Consider the following 16,039-nt stretch of genomic DNA (forward strand, 5'->3'; position numbering starts at 1 on the left):
TTTAAAACAAAAAGGTAGAGGCATTATAGGTAGAAAAAACTATACATTTAAAAGTAATTAATAATAAACAGCTACCACTGAATGGATACTTTATGCACGGAATTTTATCCTCACAACCAGCCATGGAAGCATAGGTTAGCATTCCAATGCATAGGCAAGGGTATGGCCAAATCACATAATGCTTGAGTGGCAGGGCCGTATTTGAAACTGGGGTCGTCGGATTTCGAAGCCAAGACTCTGGGTGCAAACAGGTGCATACACCGGAGAGGCGTGGAGTAGCGAGGTGCTGCTGGATTTCGAAGCCGAGACTGGTGCAAACAGGTGCATACACCGGAGAGGTGCGAAGCAGTGAGGTGCTGCTGGATTTCGAAGCCGAGACTCTGGTGCAAACAGGTGCATACACCGGAGAGGTGCGAAGCAGTGAGGTGTTGCTGGATTTCGAAGCTGAGACTGGGTGCAAACAGGTGCATACACCGGAGAGGTGCGAAGCAGTGAGGTGCTGCTGGATTTCGAAGCCGAGACTGGGTGCAAACAGGTGCAGACACTGGAGAACGTGGAGCAGCGAGGTGCTGCTGGAAGGGAAGTGGTGAGCCACGGGCCTAAAAAGGTAGGCGCCCACTACCGCCCTCTTGACTAAAGGCAAATTGGGCAAAAAGGGTGGGGGGTGGGGGGTGGGCTGGAATTGGGAGATATCAGGACAAATGCATGACTTCATGTGTGTGTATCCAGCCCAGTTCTGTTCCCCGAAGAGGCCTGCGGCGCAATGACAACCGCAAGCCGTGCTCAAAGGTGGGGTCAGCAGGGACGTGCAGGTTTGCTTCCCCTGCGTCCGCCCGCTCGGCTGTCTCCTCTCGCCACGGATGCACGGTCCCTCACCTTCCTGCCTGCCTCTTTTGCAGACAGCTAGGCAGCCCCCTCAACTCCTGCGACGCGGGACCACAGCACCCACCAGCTCCGCCGCCATGAAAGCCCGGCGAAGCTCCCGGAACCGGAAGCAGCGAAGAAGAGCCCGGGTGGGCGGTGACCGCTACGGCGGAAACTCGATCTGTGGGCGGGGCCTCGTCACGTCTCCGCTTCTTATTGGACCTCACGTCTGCCAGTCTCTGTCTCCGCCCTCTTATCCCCGCCCCTTCCGTGCGTTCCGCGTCTTAAACGGCGGGTGGGGCCGGGCGGAGACTTCCGGTTGGGGGAAGAAAGTTGGGGCGGAGGAGGGGCCGCGAGGAAGGAGGAGGAAGAGGAAAGGGCCGGGCGGCGGGGGCTGTAGGTCGTTCGGCGGCGGCGGCGGCGGCGGCGGCTCTCTTCCGGGAGGACGATGGACAGCCAGGGCAGGAAGGTGGTGGTGTGCGACAACGGCACCGGGGTAAGCAACCGGCCGGGGACGTGCTGGTGGCGCGGCGGCCCTCGGCGCTCGCGGCTGCGCCCGTGGGCCCTCGGGCCGCCGGGACCCGGGGGCGCGGGGCAGCGCTTCCGGCCTCCGCGGGCGTGGGGGGCGAGCTGACCCGGGGCAGCTCGGGCTGGGGGCGGCGGGCCTGGCGGACGCTGGAGGGGGAGGGGTGGGGGTGGGGGATGGGGAGGCCCGGGGGGACCCAGCCTGCAGCCCGGCCGCCGCCGCCGCGCCCAACGGGGATGCTCTGGCTAAAGGGCTGCAGGGGTCAAAGGCCGGGCAGGTAGGTCTGTTCGATGAGGATTCCGTTCCCCAGGGTCGCTGCTTCTGTAGAAGGGAGAAGCACCAGGAGGGCCTTCCTCTTCCTGTAAAATTGAAGATACCGAACGGCAGGCAGGAAACGAGCTCGAGGAGAGAAAAAAAAAAAAAAGGGAAGTGCTGTCATGCAACGAGCCGCAGCCCTTTCGCAGTTTTCGAGCAGCCGCAGTTTTCGGAGCTGCTCCCCCCTTACCCGGGGGTAGGGGAGCAGCGTGGAGCCAAGCATCATTTACTTTTTGATATGCAGGCTGGGAATTTGGCCCTTGGGGTGCAGCCCCCGCAGAGGCACGTCTGTGTCCATTGATCTTGGGAGATCTGGGACACCCCCCCCCCCCCAAGGCGCTAGTGTTCATTGTGGACCTTGCGGGGGAAGTTCACCAATTCTGGTAACTCCCTCCCCCATCCTACTTCCTTAGATGCAGAAACAGATCATGTTAAGTTTTTAAGATTCCAAAAGGCAGACGATTGTTAAAAAAAAAAAAATCTGGCTAACCACTGATTTAGAAATCATGTGAAAGTTGTTGCGTTCAAACCCCTCCCCCCATTAAAAAAAAAAAACACCTTTTTGGAGTGGCACATTAGGAGACAGAAGTGTTACTTACAGGATGGATGAGTTCTGTAGTGATCATTTGCCCCTACATTGCAATGATTTCTTTTCTTTTTTTTTAAGATTTTTATTTATTTACTCATGAGAGACACAGAGAGAGAGAGGGGCAGAGGGAGAAGCAGGCTCCATGCAGGGAGCCTGACGTGGGACTCCATCCAGGGTCTCCAGGATCACGCCCTGGGCCGCATGCAGGCGCTAAACCGCTGAGCCACCTGGGCTGTCCCATTACAATGATTTCTAATCATTTTGGAGTTAGGGTATTTTGTTACTTTTCTCCTCTTTCTTCCATAAATGTGGCATTCGAATGAAAATAAGCTTCCAGGGATCCCTGGGTGGCGCAGCGGTTTGGCGCCTGCCTTTGGCCCAGGGCTTGATCCTGGAGACCCTGGATCGAATCCCACGTCGGGCTCGCGGTGCATGGAGCCTGCTTCTCCCTCTGCTTGTGTCTCTGCCCCTCTCTCTCTCTCTCTCTATCATAAATAAAAGAAAAAAAGAAAATAGGCTTCCAGTTATGAAGTGGATAAATCACAGGGATGACAAGTACGAATCTGGTCAGTGGCATCTTTACAGCACTTATATGGTGGCCGATGACAGCTACATCTGTGGTGAGGGAGTCACGACATACAGTTGTCAAATCACTAGTTGTACACCTGAAAAATATTTTTTTTTACTTGAGTTTTAAAATATTCTGGAAATTGGATTGTTGGGATGAAAAAAAAAAGCTGATATTTACTGGCATAATACTGCCCTTACTGTTTTACAGACTTTTACAAACGATGATTATATTAGTTTTGTATGAACTAAGTTAAAAACAAGAGAGTAAGAAGAGATATCATAATCATGGGACATCCGTTCAAAATGGTATACTTAAAAAAAAAAGAAAGAAAAAAGATCCACCACTATGGAAACATGTAAATATGTTTGTGTCCACAAACTGCTAAAGTTTTAGAGGGAGAAATAAGTTCGTAGTGGTTACCCTGTGAGTTTGGGGATAAGAGGGAGGGAAGATGGGAAAGGCTTCGTGACTCTTCTGCATTATTCGAAAGTGGTCTGTTTTGTTTTTTAAGAAAACATGAGACTCTCTTCAAATTAACTACAAACATTACTTTTACAGCTGAAAGTCAGTTAAAAGTGCTTTAAAAAAAAAAGTAGCTTGATTCCCCCTGTAGTCTCAAATTGACCTCTGAATAAATCTAAGACTTTAAAAATTGAATTTAAAATATTTTTGTAGATACATTTTATATTCCCTTTAGAAATCAGAGCCCGTTATACCTTCTCTTCGAATAATAATGAGCTCTGTATTTGTAGTGTATGAGCTTTTTGATATTCAATTAGAATAGGAGTGTTAGCCATGAGTTCCTTTTGTTACTATTTCATTAGTTTACCTGAGGTAGAAAGCTAATTGTATGTTACTGATTAGGCTTATGGCTAATCCATAATTTAAGATTCTTGTACTTTAAGAGATCAGTAAAGAAAAAATGTAGTTAATTTGAACAAAATTTATGTATTTGGTGTTACATTTCTAATTACTTTAAAATTTTATCTGAATTTTCTATAGACTTGACTGGCTTCAAATGAAGAAATAGTTCTGATGTAATATGTAGCTAGGAATGCTGTGATATTTCTGAAAATTTAGAGGATTCTAAATACAGAAATTCTCTATTTCTTACTGCTTATATTTCATAGTCCTCTTGATTTAGTTTAGGTACCTAAAGCTATACTGAGTTATCTACAAGTAAATACTAAGGTGTTCAAATTTAATTTCTAAAAACCTATGTAAATAGTTTTTAGTCTTAAAGCAACTTGCCTTTTACACATTTTAGGTTTTAGACTCATAGGCTATTTGAGAAGTTGATTATTTGGTCTAACCTTGCTGGCAGACCCTGATTCAAATTTTCTAAAAGTGGGTGAGTTCTTACGTTTACATGCCAGATTACAGATCACATGCCAGATGTTGGTCTTGCAGCGTAGCGTCTCTTCTGCACCAGCTCCCACCTAGACTAGGGTCTCTCTCAATTAGGGTGGGTGGCCTAGAGAAGGAAAACTTACCTGATTCCAGTAATTTATGCATTTCATCTTTGTAACCATTCAAACCTAAAATAGAGCTTCCATCTAAATAGAGCCCCTGAAAATGGCCAGACAGGTGAAAATCTGGAGATCTGCTTAGGTGTCTTTCAAGAGTTGGGCCCAAGGCCCCTAATATATATTGTTGCCAAATGGGTGATTTCATCAGCATTGAGCTAGTTCACCAAGGGGGAAGACCTCTGCACCTGCTATGTGACTGGTACAATTTTTTAGGGTCTTGGGGATCCCTGGGTGGCTCAGCGGTTTGGTGCCTGCCTTCATGCCCAGGGCGTGATTCTGGAGTCCCGGGATCGAATCCCACGTCGAGCTCCCTGCATAGAGCCTGCTTCTTCCTCTGCCTGTGTCCCTGCCTCTCTGTCTCTCTATCTCATGAATAAATAAATAAAATCTTAAAAAAAAATTTTTTAGGGTCTAGTGATACAAAATAGCTTATAGTGCTAGGATAATTATGCGTTCATTAATAATTCTCACATTTGTTGTTTATGGTATGCTTTATCAGATTTATGCTATTTTTTAACTTTTTTTTTTTTTTTAAGATTTTATTTATTCATGAGAGAGACAGAGAGGCAGAGACACAGGCAGAGGGAGAAGCAGGCTCCATGCAGGGAGCCCGATGTGGCACTGGATCCTGGGTCTCCAGGATCAGGCCCTGGGCTCAAGGCAGGCTCTAAACTGCTAAGTCACCCAGAGATCCCTATGCTAGTTTATATGTTGAATTTAGGAGTGCTGAAGTAAGAACAAACCAAAAACAAATTTGGCTTCACTCTGCAAAATGCTTTGGAATAGAATTTGGCTTAAGATGAGACTAATCACTAGGCAATTAAATTAATGAATATATTAATACCATCAGATTGAATTAATAAAGAAAAAAAGTAAATAAGCTCAAATGAGGCTTTATAAACCCCAGTTTATTTTTCTCAGGGGAGAAACGTACTTTTAGAGCATATATAGGTGGATTTTTTTTCTTCATTTTTGCTTGAAAGAATGTTTTACTGTTCATGCTCTTACCATTTGATGACTCAGTGGCAAGTAAGGGAGCCAGTTCAAACCACAGTGCTACGAAGAGGAAACTATATATGGTAAAATCTATTTCTTAAACATAGCCTTCTTGCACACAATGAGAGAACTAAGTCCAGGTCTTAAAATGATTAGAGTGGGTGAGGTATTTCAAGGATTAAAATGATACCAAATGAGTAGTTGAGAAAAGAATATTTTCTTTGAATTTTATCTCATCATTAATTAGATTTTTTTAAAAAGTACTTTTTGCAAGAAAGGAAATGCCAAATTGCGTCTTCATTTTGTTTTTAAAAATAGATTTTGATTAAATTATTGTTATTATAGCTATTAATGCTTTCGGATTTGAAATAATGTGACATAGTACAGCTACTGTCATTTTAACTGAGTATCCAGTACCTTGTAGGAGTGTTAGTTCTGGATTACTGTGGCAGCATCTGCTTCCAATAAGCTACTGCATAAGCTGGATAAGTAATTTCATTAATAAGCGATTGATATATTTAATTTGAATTAAAAGCCAAATTTCCTTGTTTTGTAAAACACCAGAATAAGTAAGTAGGTTTACAGTTGTTTTGATAGTTTCAGGGGGTCTCATAGCTTAGTCACTTGGCAAGTATTTCATCCCTTAAAATATGCTCAAACAAGAATTTTAAGATCTAAACTGCCCGTCTGAACATTTATAATCAGTAAACATTGACTATGTGCTTATTTATGTATTTGCCATGTGGCATGCTTCTGAGTATGTGCCTCTCAGAATGAGAGGGGAAGCATATCAACCTTCACAGCCTCCTCCCGGCACCAGGACTTCTTTATTTCCCATGCCAGGCTCATCCTCCCACCTGCAATTTTAATATGATTTTTCTCTTAAATCATTTGTTTATATTTCATATGCTGATGGCCCTTAAAAACTTGTTGATTGTTTTTTCATTCATTCTATAAATTTCTTGAAAGCATTTATATCTATAAGTGAGCATTTTTATTTTTATTTTTTTTAAATTTTATTTATTTATGATAGTCACACAGAGAGAGAGAGAGAGAGGCAGAGACATAGGCAGAGGGAGAAGCAGGCTCCATGCACCGGGAGCCCGACGTGGGATTCGATCCCGGGTCTCCAGGATCGCGCCCTGGGCCAAAGGCAGGCGCCAAACCACTGCGCCACCCAGGGATCCCTAAGTGAGCATTTTTAGACTGCAGTGGACACTTTTGACACTCCCAGTGTTCTTATCTGTTCATTACTTTGTGGTAAACATAAGGATTTAATATCTACATAGTACTTTCTATATTTGGAATATAAGGTAAATTATGACTAATGTTATTAGGCTGATGATCATGACAGTTTTACTTATAGAAATTTGGGTATGGTTAGAATAATAAATAGAAGAGATTCTCTATCCTTCCATATCTTTTCAGTTCATATTAAGTGAGCTGAATTTTGACTTAAGGACAAGAAAGAATTTATGCTATAGAAGAATGTGGGAGGTTTTTTCCTTTTCCTGTTAATTTGAATATACTTGAAAATACTAGGAATTATTAATTTCCTCTGTGGCATTTGTCTTTCCAATTCCTTCTGGGTCACATTGATAAATCCGTTAGAAGACATTGTAGAAAAATGGACTAGTACTACTGAATTCTGTTTAACATTATTTTGGGATAAGAATATAATATAGTTCTTTACTGTCAACCACTACTCAAATGGAGAAGTAGGTAAGAGCAAATGGATTATTCCTTATGCCATCATATCCTACTATTGACTTGAAAGTAATCCAATAGGAATTGTATCATAGTTTTAGAAGTAGGTAGCTATAACTGAAAAATGCCCTAGCCTTGGTGACTTAGAGGTTAACTAACCAGGACTGGGTTTTGTGGGTTTGGAAGAATATGAACGGTATGTTTTTATTTGTTTGTTTGTTTTTAAGATTTTATTGATTTATTAGAGAGAGAGAGAGACAGAGATACAGGCAGAGGGAGAAGCAGGCTCCATGCAGGGAGCCTGACGTGGGACTCAATCCCGAGTCTCCAGGATCACGCCCTGGGCTGAAGGCAGCGCTGAACCGCTGAGTCACCGGGGCTGCCCGGTATGTTTTATGTAGATTCTAGAATGTAAAGGTTAATTGAGAGGATAGGAATTCAGGTGGTATTTCAGACAGATTTTTCATAGTTTAATCTGCATAAGTCATGACTTTAACATATTTTAAAAGTTCTATTTATAAAAGACTTGAAATTCACTTGAAGTTATGACTGGCAGAATGTTTAGGCTATTTATAATTAAACGTTGTTCATCAGCATTTCCAACAAGGTTGGTGCAGATAATGTTTGAAATATGAAAATTCTGTATTTTGGAGGGTTAGTCAAAAGTCAGTAAGTTTAAGATTGATGCTAAGTTTTACAATCAACTAAACAGTTCCTTGTACACAGTAGCTTTCTGTGAAGGGATAGGTTAATAGTTTCTGTCAACCTTTTTGTTATTACTGTCCTGTCACATTCAGATACTGTTTTTCTCCTTAATTCTTTTCAGAGAATGTATGGTGCCTGGAGCCATGATACAATGCACTTTTTCTCAATATGAAATGTATTCTCTGTATTAAAATAATCATAGTATCATACACTCAAATCAACAGCAAACTTAATTTTTATTGATCAGTTAATAGTATGCACTTTCTACGTGCCAGACCCGGTTCTAGACACTTGGGATTCTTCAGTAGACACAAAATCCTTGCACAAGAGAACCTACATTGAATAAAGACTTATTAAGGAAGAGGGTAGAAACTCTGATTACACTTCCTGTGCTATAGCTTCCTCCTCCCACCCTAAAGTTTTTAATTGCATTTCCTTGCAATGTCTGCTCTTAAAAAGAAGACTGAACAGACTGTATTATTGGTATAAGAATTAAAAAACCCTTGGTTTTATTTTCAGTTTTACTGTAGTTGTTAACTTCTCTAGTGTATCAGTTTCTTACAAAATATCATCAGAATCAGTGTTATGCCCTCATTGGAGAACTATACTGTCCGAATATAAAATTCTGTTACCTGGTATTACAAAGTACATTTATGTAAATGTAAAAGTATAAGCTGTCAGAAATGCCTACCATTTTATTTTAACATGATCCTAGTCAGATGCCGTTTTTCCTCCCTATAAATGTTGATTAAGGGAATTGACAAAGATAAATGAAAGCCTGCTTTAGAAAAATTGAAGCTTTAGTTCTGCCCAGTTTCTAACATTTCTCTTTCTAAAAATTATTAGCATTTGTTGAGTGAATCTGTCCCAGTCCCACTTGTGTGACCACGGTGTGTTGAGATTTCTTTGAGACATTGGGCTCCACTATGAACTGCTCAGCTTAAGCTCCTTGCTTTCCTGAGACTTTTCCTGTAATGGGGAGCTTTATGCACCAAATAAGCAGTTAACCAGTAAATAAACTTGAACTCTGGAAGTAGTCAATGCCATAAAGGAAATAAAAGGAAGATGTGATAGATTGGGTGACTACGTTGGATAATTTGAAAGCACCAAAAGTTTAAAATACTATATAAATGCAAAGTGATTTTTTTCAGATGCTGTTTTTAAGTGGACATAGTAAATACCTTGACACTAACCCACTTTTACTGTTCTCTTCTAGTTTGTGAAGTGTGGATATGCAGGCTCTAACTTTCCAGAACACATCTTCCCAGCTTTGGTTGGAAGACCTATTATCAGATCAACCACCAAAGTGGGAAACATTGAAATCAAGGTAATATTTTATTTATTGATAAATGAGGATCAAAACTTGTGGAGTGTTCTTTGAATTAAGTAGTTTTAAGATATGATACCAAGAAAGCTAAGAGGCAGAATTTCTTATATTTTTAATTTATATCCACACTTGAAGAAAGACACAAAAACTGAAATGCCATTACTCTCTGAATGGAGTAAAACTCTTAATAAGATTTTTATATATTAATGTGAATATTGTATTAGTGACTTAAAGTTCTATTACATATGTTTGAAAGAAATCAGCTTGATATTTTTATGTCTTTCAACTCCATATATTTTTCATTATATGTTACTGTCTCTTTGGGACCTAAGACTTCTCCTTTTCATGTTCTCATGGCCTGATCCTCCTCCTTTTTAATATTGCAAGTCAGGAAAACAGGCTATAAATTTTATTGGTTTCTTTTTTCACTAATACAGTAACTGATTTTCTAATGTTCAGGAAGAGCCATGCAAGTCTTGAGTCGGCCTTGCATTATTTATCTTACTGTAGGGAGAGAGGAGGAAGGTTGTCATTACCTACTCACTGTACTTAAACATGAGAGATTGGACATTAAGGATGATAGATTTTTCTCTGTATTAAAGAGATTGGAAATCAAGTGGGAATTACAATATTTTAAAAGAAAAAATAGAACAATCAAAAAGACAGTGGTCACCAGTTGACTTAAATTCTTCTGGTGGCCTAGGGATCAGATTATAAAAAAGGCAGTCAAATTTTGGGGTCCTTTTACTGAATTATTTGTGAACAAGCTAACATTGTTGGTCCTATCTGGACAGTCTTTGGCAAAACTTGAGTTAGATTATGAGTCTTTTGAAATAGGAGTTAAGTGGACCCCTTTGGGATGTTTGTTTGAGATATCTAGAAAGGTACTAATAGCTAGGAGAGATTGCTACTTGGTAGCGCTCTGCTCTTGGTACTAGAGAATTGAGTTACACAATGAGTACAAATGCCAACTGAAACTGAGGTTCTGGGTTAAATTTTTAAAAGCTTAAGATAGTGAATGATTCTGGCCTCTTTCGTTATTTTACAATCAAGTGGGACAGTCAATATGATAATTTTTTTTCCAAGGTCTTTTCTTTTGGGAAATTTAGGGATACCTTATTCTCTTTTTGTGAATGCCTTTCATTCTGATTGAATTTAATCTTTAATGAACAACTTAAAATTTAGCTGATACTAGTGATAAGGACAGACTTTTAATGAAGTTGGAAGTCACATTTTTATTCAGTATCAGGCTTTTAAATAATATCTTTTATATAATTTACAGTTAATAACATTTTTGAGGTGTACAGATACATCACATATAACCATTTGTATTCTCTAACATGGCACAAATGAATACATATCTTTTCACTCCCACTTTCTTGCTTTTTAAGGCCAAGTGATAGAAATGAAACTAGTCCATATTCTAAGACATTTTTGCTAAGGAATTCCCCCGTAGCATTTGCTTGTATGGTTTGTCATTCTGTGTTCTGTTGGCTCAGTTCTGTTCAATCTGTTCAATCTTTTAAGTCTCTCAAGTTAATTTGTTCTTCCAGTAGAAAATAGTAGAAGAAATCTGTGTCAAATTTGACTTGACTACTAGAGCTTGGAAAAGCCACTCTAAACTCACCCTCTACCTACTCAGCTAGACCTTTTCTGTTATTTATTTTCCTTAATTAAGGTTCTTAAATTCAGTAATGAATTAAAGAAACTTGACTCTCTGGAATTCCTGTGCCTAGTGGATTGACTTATACATTTTGTGTTTTGTTAGCTAAAATGTGGTGATAGACTAAAAACTGGAAATTTAAATTGTTTAATGAGTTAATTTTCATTCAGGAGTAATAACTGTCCATGTTAATTTGGCCCTAATTATTAACTCCGTAAAATATAGAACTGCATCTGACCTCTACCTAATTTGTCTCTATTGCTTGTATGTTTAAAAATTTCAGTGAGGATTTTATTTAGGCCTTTTCTGACTCTTACTTCTACCTTCTCTCTCTTCACCTTTCTTGACCTGTTGAAGTAGAATAACAAAAAGATGGTAAGTGAGGTTACACACATGCTCTCTGTTTGTTTTCCACTTTTGCTTGATGGGACAGTAGTTGTTGTTTTGTGTCCCTGTAGTATTGGGGAGGGGGGTAATTCCATATTTTAATTTTAAGTACTTTGATTTTTAACCTTTTTCATTGCTTCAATTTAGTAGCAACTAATTAAGTCCTATACTTTCCTGATTGCATACAATGGACCAAACCAGAACTAATTACTAACATAGTTTTGAATTGTTTTCCTTGTGTTTCTTGTAGATGAATGTTATAATTAAAATGGAATGTGGTGTGCATAATATTAGAAACCAAGTAGCTTTATTTAGAATATGTGTGATCCAGAGCTTTGGGGTGAAGTTGTTACATATGGATAAATCTATTTCATTGATCAATGTTAAATTGAACATTGCGTATCATAGTCTGTATGTATTTACCTCCGGTTGGGTAGCAAATATGTAATAAATTGAGTAAAACTTTAATATGCAAATGACTATAGATTGTAAAAAGGGAAGAAAAGAGATTGCCATTTTTATTGATGAGCGGATTTTTATAACATTACCTGAGGATAAATAAGAAAAATGTGAAAGTCTTATAAGACTTTTACATAAACAACAGATCTTCCCCCTAAGTAAACAGCATCATATGGCCCCTTTGTCTTTTGAACTAGAAGTTGGGCACATCCCAGACAACTCACTCTTCTTTATATTTTTGTGTGATAGTTCTTAAGTGCTTCAGTAGTAGGTATTTTCAGGTTTGTGTGTTTTTGATATTATTTGTAAGCAGCTTTGACAAAGATGAATATCAGGCATTTCTAGTGATTTATATTTTAACTAGTAACAGTATCTTTTTGGAGTTTTCATTTGGATAAATGAAAACATTTAAATGGAAATTCCTATATTCTAAATAAAAGATCATGCATTAGTGTAAAATCTTAAAGAGATTAAGAGTACATTTATAGAGAACCGTGTAGGCTTTAATAAACTTTTTTAATGGAATTTCCTTCTAGGGATTTAATTGTGGTTTTAAAGTGTGTTCACTCTGTTTTCCAATTTGAGGTGTCATTGTTCAAAATAATTCTTGGCAAATATAATCTATACTGCCTGCTTTTCGTAAAATATAAATGCCTTTGAAACAGCATCTCAGACAGTTTCTGTGATTTCTCATTCTTTCAGGTAACAGGTGGTAGTTTAGGCTTGAAGTTCAGGGATGAAGTAAGTGGGTGGTAAAAATCTAAGGTTCTGAGGTATGAGGGCAAGTTACATGCTCTTGGCATTTGTATTTCTTGAAGTTGAAATGTTCTAGGGAAGATTATATGTTTTAATGATTTTTTAATTAAAATTTTAGATATGGATAAATTTTTGAATTAGGTGTTTGAGTTACTCTAAATTATTTGCACTAATTTTGTAGGTTAACACCTTTTTCCATTTTAACTGCCCTTTTTTTTTCAGAGGAATGGTAAAATATTCAATGCCAGATGTTTCTTTCAGTTAATCCTTTAGGGTATCTGTTTTAGAAGTAGGTAGATGAGGCTTTTATTTTGAGTTCGTATTGGGTCAGACATGTAAAGCTCTATTCTTGCATGGAAATAAAAGTAAATATTCTGATGAAATCAAATCAGACTTATTCTAAATTTGATGAACTATAGTTGTGAATGTGTATTGATTATATAAGCCATCTAATAGAATGATACATTCTAGAGGAAAGTAAGTAACAAAATTGTGTATTATATTTGTTAATGGTTAAAAGTAACATATGTTCTTGTAGGTATAGATTCCACCCTAACATTTTATTAAGTGGTTAGAATGTATAGCAAAGTTGTACGAATTTTACAGTGAAACCTGTATATCCATCACTTAGATTCTGACATTAATATTCACTCTGCTGACATATCACATTTTATTTATTCATCCCTCCATCAGCCTCTCGATATATTCAAAGTAGCAACATACTTCTAAAGTAATTTACCATATGCATGTCATTGACTAGAATTCACAGATGCAGATTTTTAATTTTCCATTTTCCTATCAGATGATTTTAAACAGTTAATATTTAAGAAATTTGAGTATTTAAGTTATGCTAATATTACTTTATAAGAAATTAGTTGCAACAGAGAAATTTTAGTGAACATTTTTAGCATCTGCTTTAACTTTGTTTTTCCTTTTTGTTGCTTTCAGTGGATTTTCCAGACATCTTTTTTTTTTTTTTTTTTGAGCTCTCACTCTGGTTTACCTCTGATCTTTTTTTAAATTGTCATTTTTTAAAGTTTTAAACTCATATATATTTAAACCTCATTTTGAGACATTTTATGTTAATTTTAGCATTTCATTTCCTCATGTTTTAAACTTATGGTATTGTAGCAAACAGTAGCTGTTTCTGATAGCTTTTTTAAGTTGAATTTATCAGTGTATGTAGAAATCAGGATTATTTATCTTGACAAGCTGATTTTTAAAATAAATTCTACAACGTCATTAGACGTATTATACATACAAAATTTGACTTTTCAAATGTGGGTCATCTTAAGTATGCTCTGGCTCTCCTTGGAGACAAGACTTGTGAGTACTCTGCTTCTTGTGTGCTAGCATAGTTTTTCAGTATTATACTTTAAGGTTGGAAATGTTGCTCATGAGATAATTTTTAAAAATTGTTTCCCTATGTCTTAATTTTTGGTATCTCTACAAATTTCCATTGATCTTGATGAGACATATATAGAAACTTAATTTCAGTTCTGAGGCATGTGCAGGTAGAAATTTGTGAAATTTGTAAGTTGCGTGGTGCATATTTGCATTATTACAATATAATAAAGAATCATTTTATTTTTAACTTCTTTCATTATGCTTTATAGTACATTAAAACGTATCATTTACACTTACCATTTTGATATTTAGTACAAAGACGTGTGCTGCATGCATTGAGCATTTTTCTACAAGTTTTTTTTCCCTGATGTGCTATTTCACATATCACAGGCCTTATTTTTTGAACATTTGAGCAAAAGAAACAGATGAAACCTCATACAAAACCCTCCAAAATATGAAAATGTGGGGTTTATTTGTGCTAATGCTCTTCTTTTGGAAACATATGTATTAAAGGTAAGGTCCATTTATTGATTTAAACCACGTTGTACATAAAAATTTATTATTCATGATTAAACTTTCCAAGGCATTGTTCTTGAAAGAAAAGATTTTTTAAACTTGTGGAATGAAGAACTTTATCTGAAAGTGCCAGAAAAATTAAAATTAAATTATCCCCAAGTTTTCCAAAAATATCATGGAAATGTAATTTTCTAAAGATATTTTATGCAAAAATTTGGCCTAAAGCCTTGATATTATACTTTTATAGGATCTTATGGTTGGTGACGAGGCAAGCGAATTACGCTCAATGTTAGAAGTTAACTACCCTATGGAAAATGGCATAGTGCGAAATTGGGATGACATGAAACACCTGTGGGACTATACATTTGGACCAGAGAAACTTAACATAGATACCAGAAATTGTAAAATCTTACTCACAGAACCTCCCATGAACCCAACCAAAAACAGAGAGAAGATTGTAGAGGTAAGTTTTTAAATGTATATATGTGCTTCTGTGATATGGTGTTAAAGCAAAGATTCTTTTACCATTGTTATTAAGGATAAAGGCAATGAAAATAATTGGTCCCCCCCCCCCCCAGATCCTATTAACTAGTCATTATTTCTAAGTAGGATATATCAGTAAACAAAATAAAATCCTACTGCCATGGAACTTACATTCTGACAGGTGACAGCCACCCCTCTATGCCACCCCACCCCTGCCACCCAAAAAGTGAGTTAATTGAATGGTTCCTTAGAAGAATATAGATGATAAAGGGGGGGGGAAGAGCAGGTTAAGGGAGGTGGGGGTTACATTTTTCATAGAGTTCGAGAGTAGGCTTCTGAGAGAAGGTGTTTAAACAAAGAGTAAGGGAATCTGCCAGGATATATGGGGTAAAAGCATTCCAGACAAAGGAAGTAGCCAATGTGAAGGTCTTAAAATGGGAACAAGCCTGGTATATTAGAGTCCGCAAGGAAGCCAGTATGGGAAAGCAACAGGGGATGAGGCCAGAGAAATAATAGGACAGGATCATCTAGGGCCTTTCAGGCCCTTAGAATTATTCTTTTACTCCAAGTGAAATGAACCATGTCACACAGAAGGGACATGCTCCAATTTAGATTTCTGTGGCTGCTGTGTTTTGCGTAGACCATATTTGAAGATTTTCACTTATCGAGGCAGAAAATGATAGTTAGGATTAGGTGTAATAGCAGCAGAAGTAATGAGAAGTGGCCAGACTGTGGATCTATTTTAAAGGTAGGGCCAAAGCATTTTCTAATGCATTAAATATGTGTAACAGAGGGAGAGTCAGAGATGACCCAAAGGTTTTGGCTTGGGCATGTGGAGGATGATGTTACCATTAACTGAGATGGGAAAAGACTGAGATAAGTAGACCAGGATTTGAGGGGAATGGATCGGGAGTTCAGTTTTGGTCAGCCTTCATTAGACATCAATCAAAAATGTCAGAGATAGAGGTACCCTCCCCTTTTCAAAAGTTCATGTTATGCCACTCCACTTTTACCAAAGACCTACATTAGTACCTGTTTTTTCACTAACTGAAAGAAATTCGAAGAGGGGATCCCTAGGTGGCTCAGGGGTTTAGTGCCTGTCTTCTGGCCCAGGGCATGATCCTGGAGTCCCAGGATCAAATCCCATGTCAGACTCCTTGCGTGGAGCCTGCTTCTCCCTCTGCCTGTGTCTCTGCTTCTCTCCCTCTCTCTGTGTCTCTCATGAATAAATAAATAAATAAAAATCTTTAAAAAAAAAAAAAAGAAATTCGAAGAGGATTTTCACTTATATGAGAAAGG

The 16,039-nt window shown here is 38.4% G+C and overlaps 1 protein-coding gene across 1 annotated transcript in view; it reads left to right on the forward strand.

Annotated features, from left to right (window-relative positions):
- Positions 1-1,204: 1,204 nt before the first annotated feature.
- ACTR2 (actin related protein 2) overlaps positions 1,205-16,039 on the forward strand; it is a 36,358-nt gene continuing 21,523 nt past the window's right edge. The window contains exons 1-3 of the mRNA XM_055328673.1: positions 1,205-1,360; positions 9,019-9,129; positions 14,505-14,720. Of these exons, the coding sequence (XP_055184648.1) occupies positions 1,313-1,360; positions 9,019-9,129; positions 14,505-14,720 (375 nt within the window). The 5' untranslated portion in view covers positions 1,205-1,312. The remainder of the gene's footprint in view (positions 1,361-9,018; positions 9,130-14,504; positions 14,721-16,039) is intronic.

The sequence above is a fragment of the Nyctereutes procyonoides genome, unplaced genomic scaffold (genome assembly GCF_905146905.1).
Source record: "Nyctereutes procyonoides isolate TBG_1078 unplaced genomic scaffold, NYPRO_anot_genome, whole genome shotgun sequence".
Taxonomy (NCBI): domain Eukaryota; kingdom Metazoa; phylum Chordata; class Mammalia; order Carnivora; family Canidae; genus Nyctereutes; species Nyctereutes procyonoides.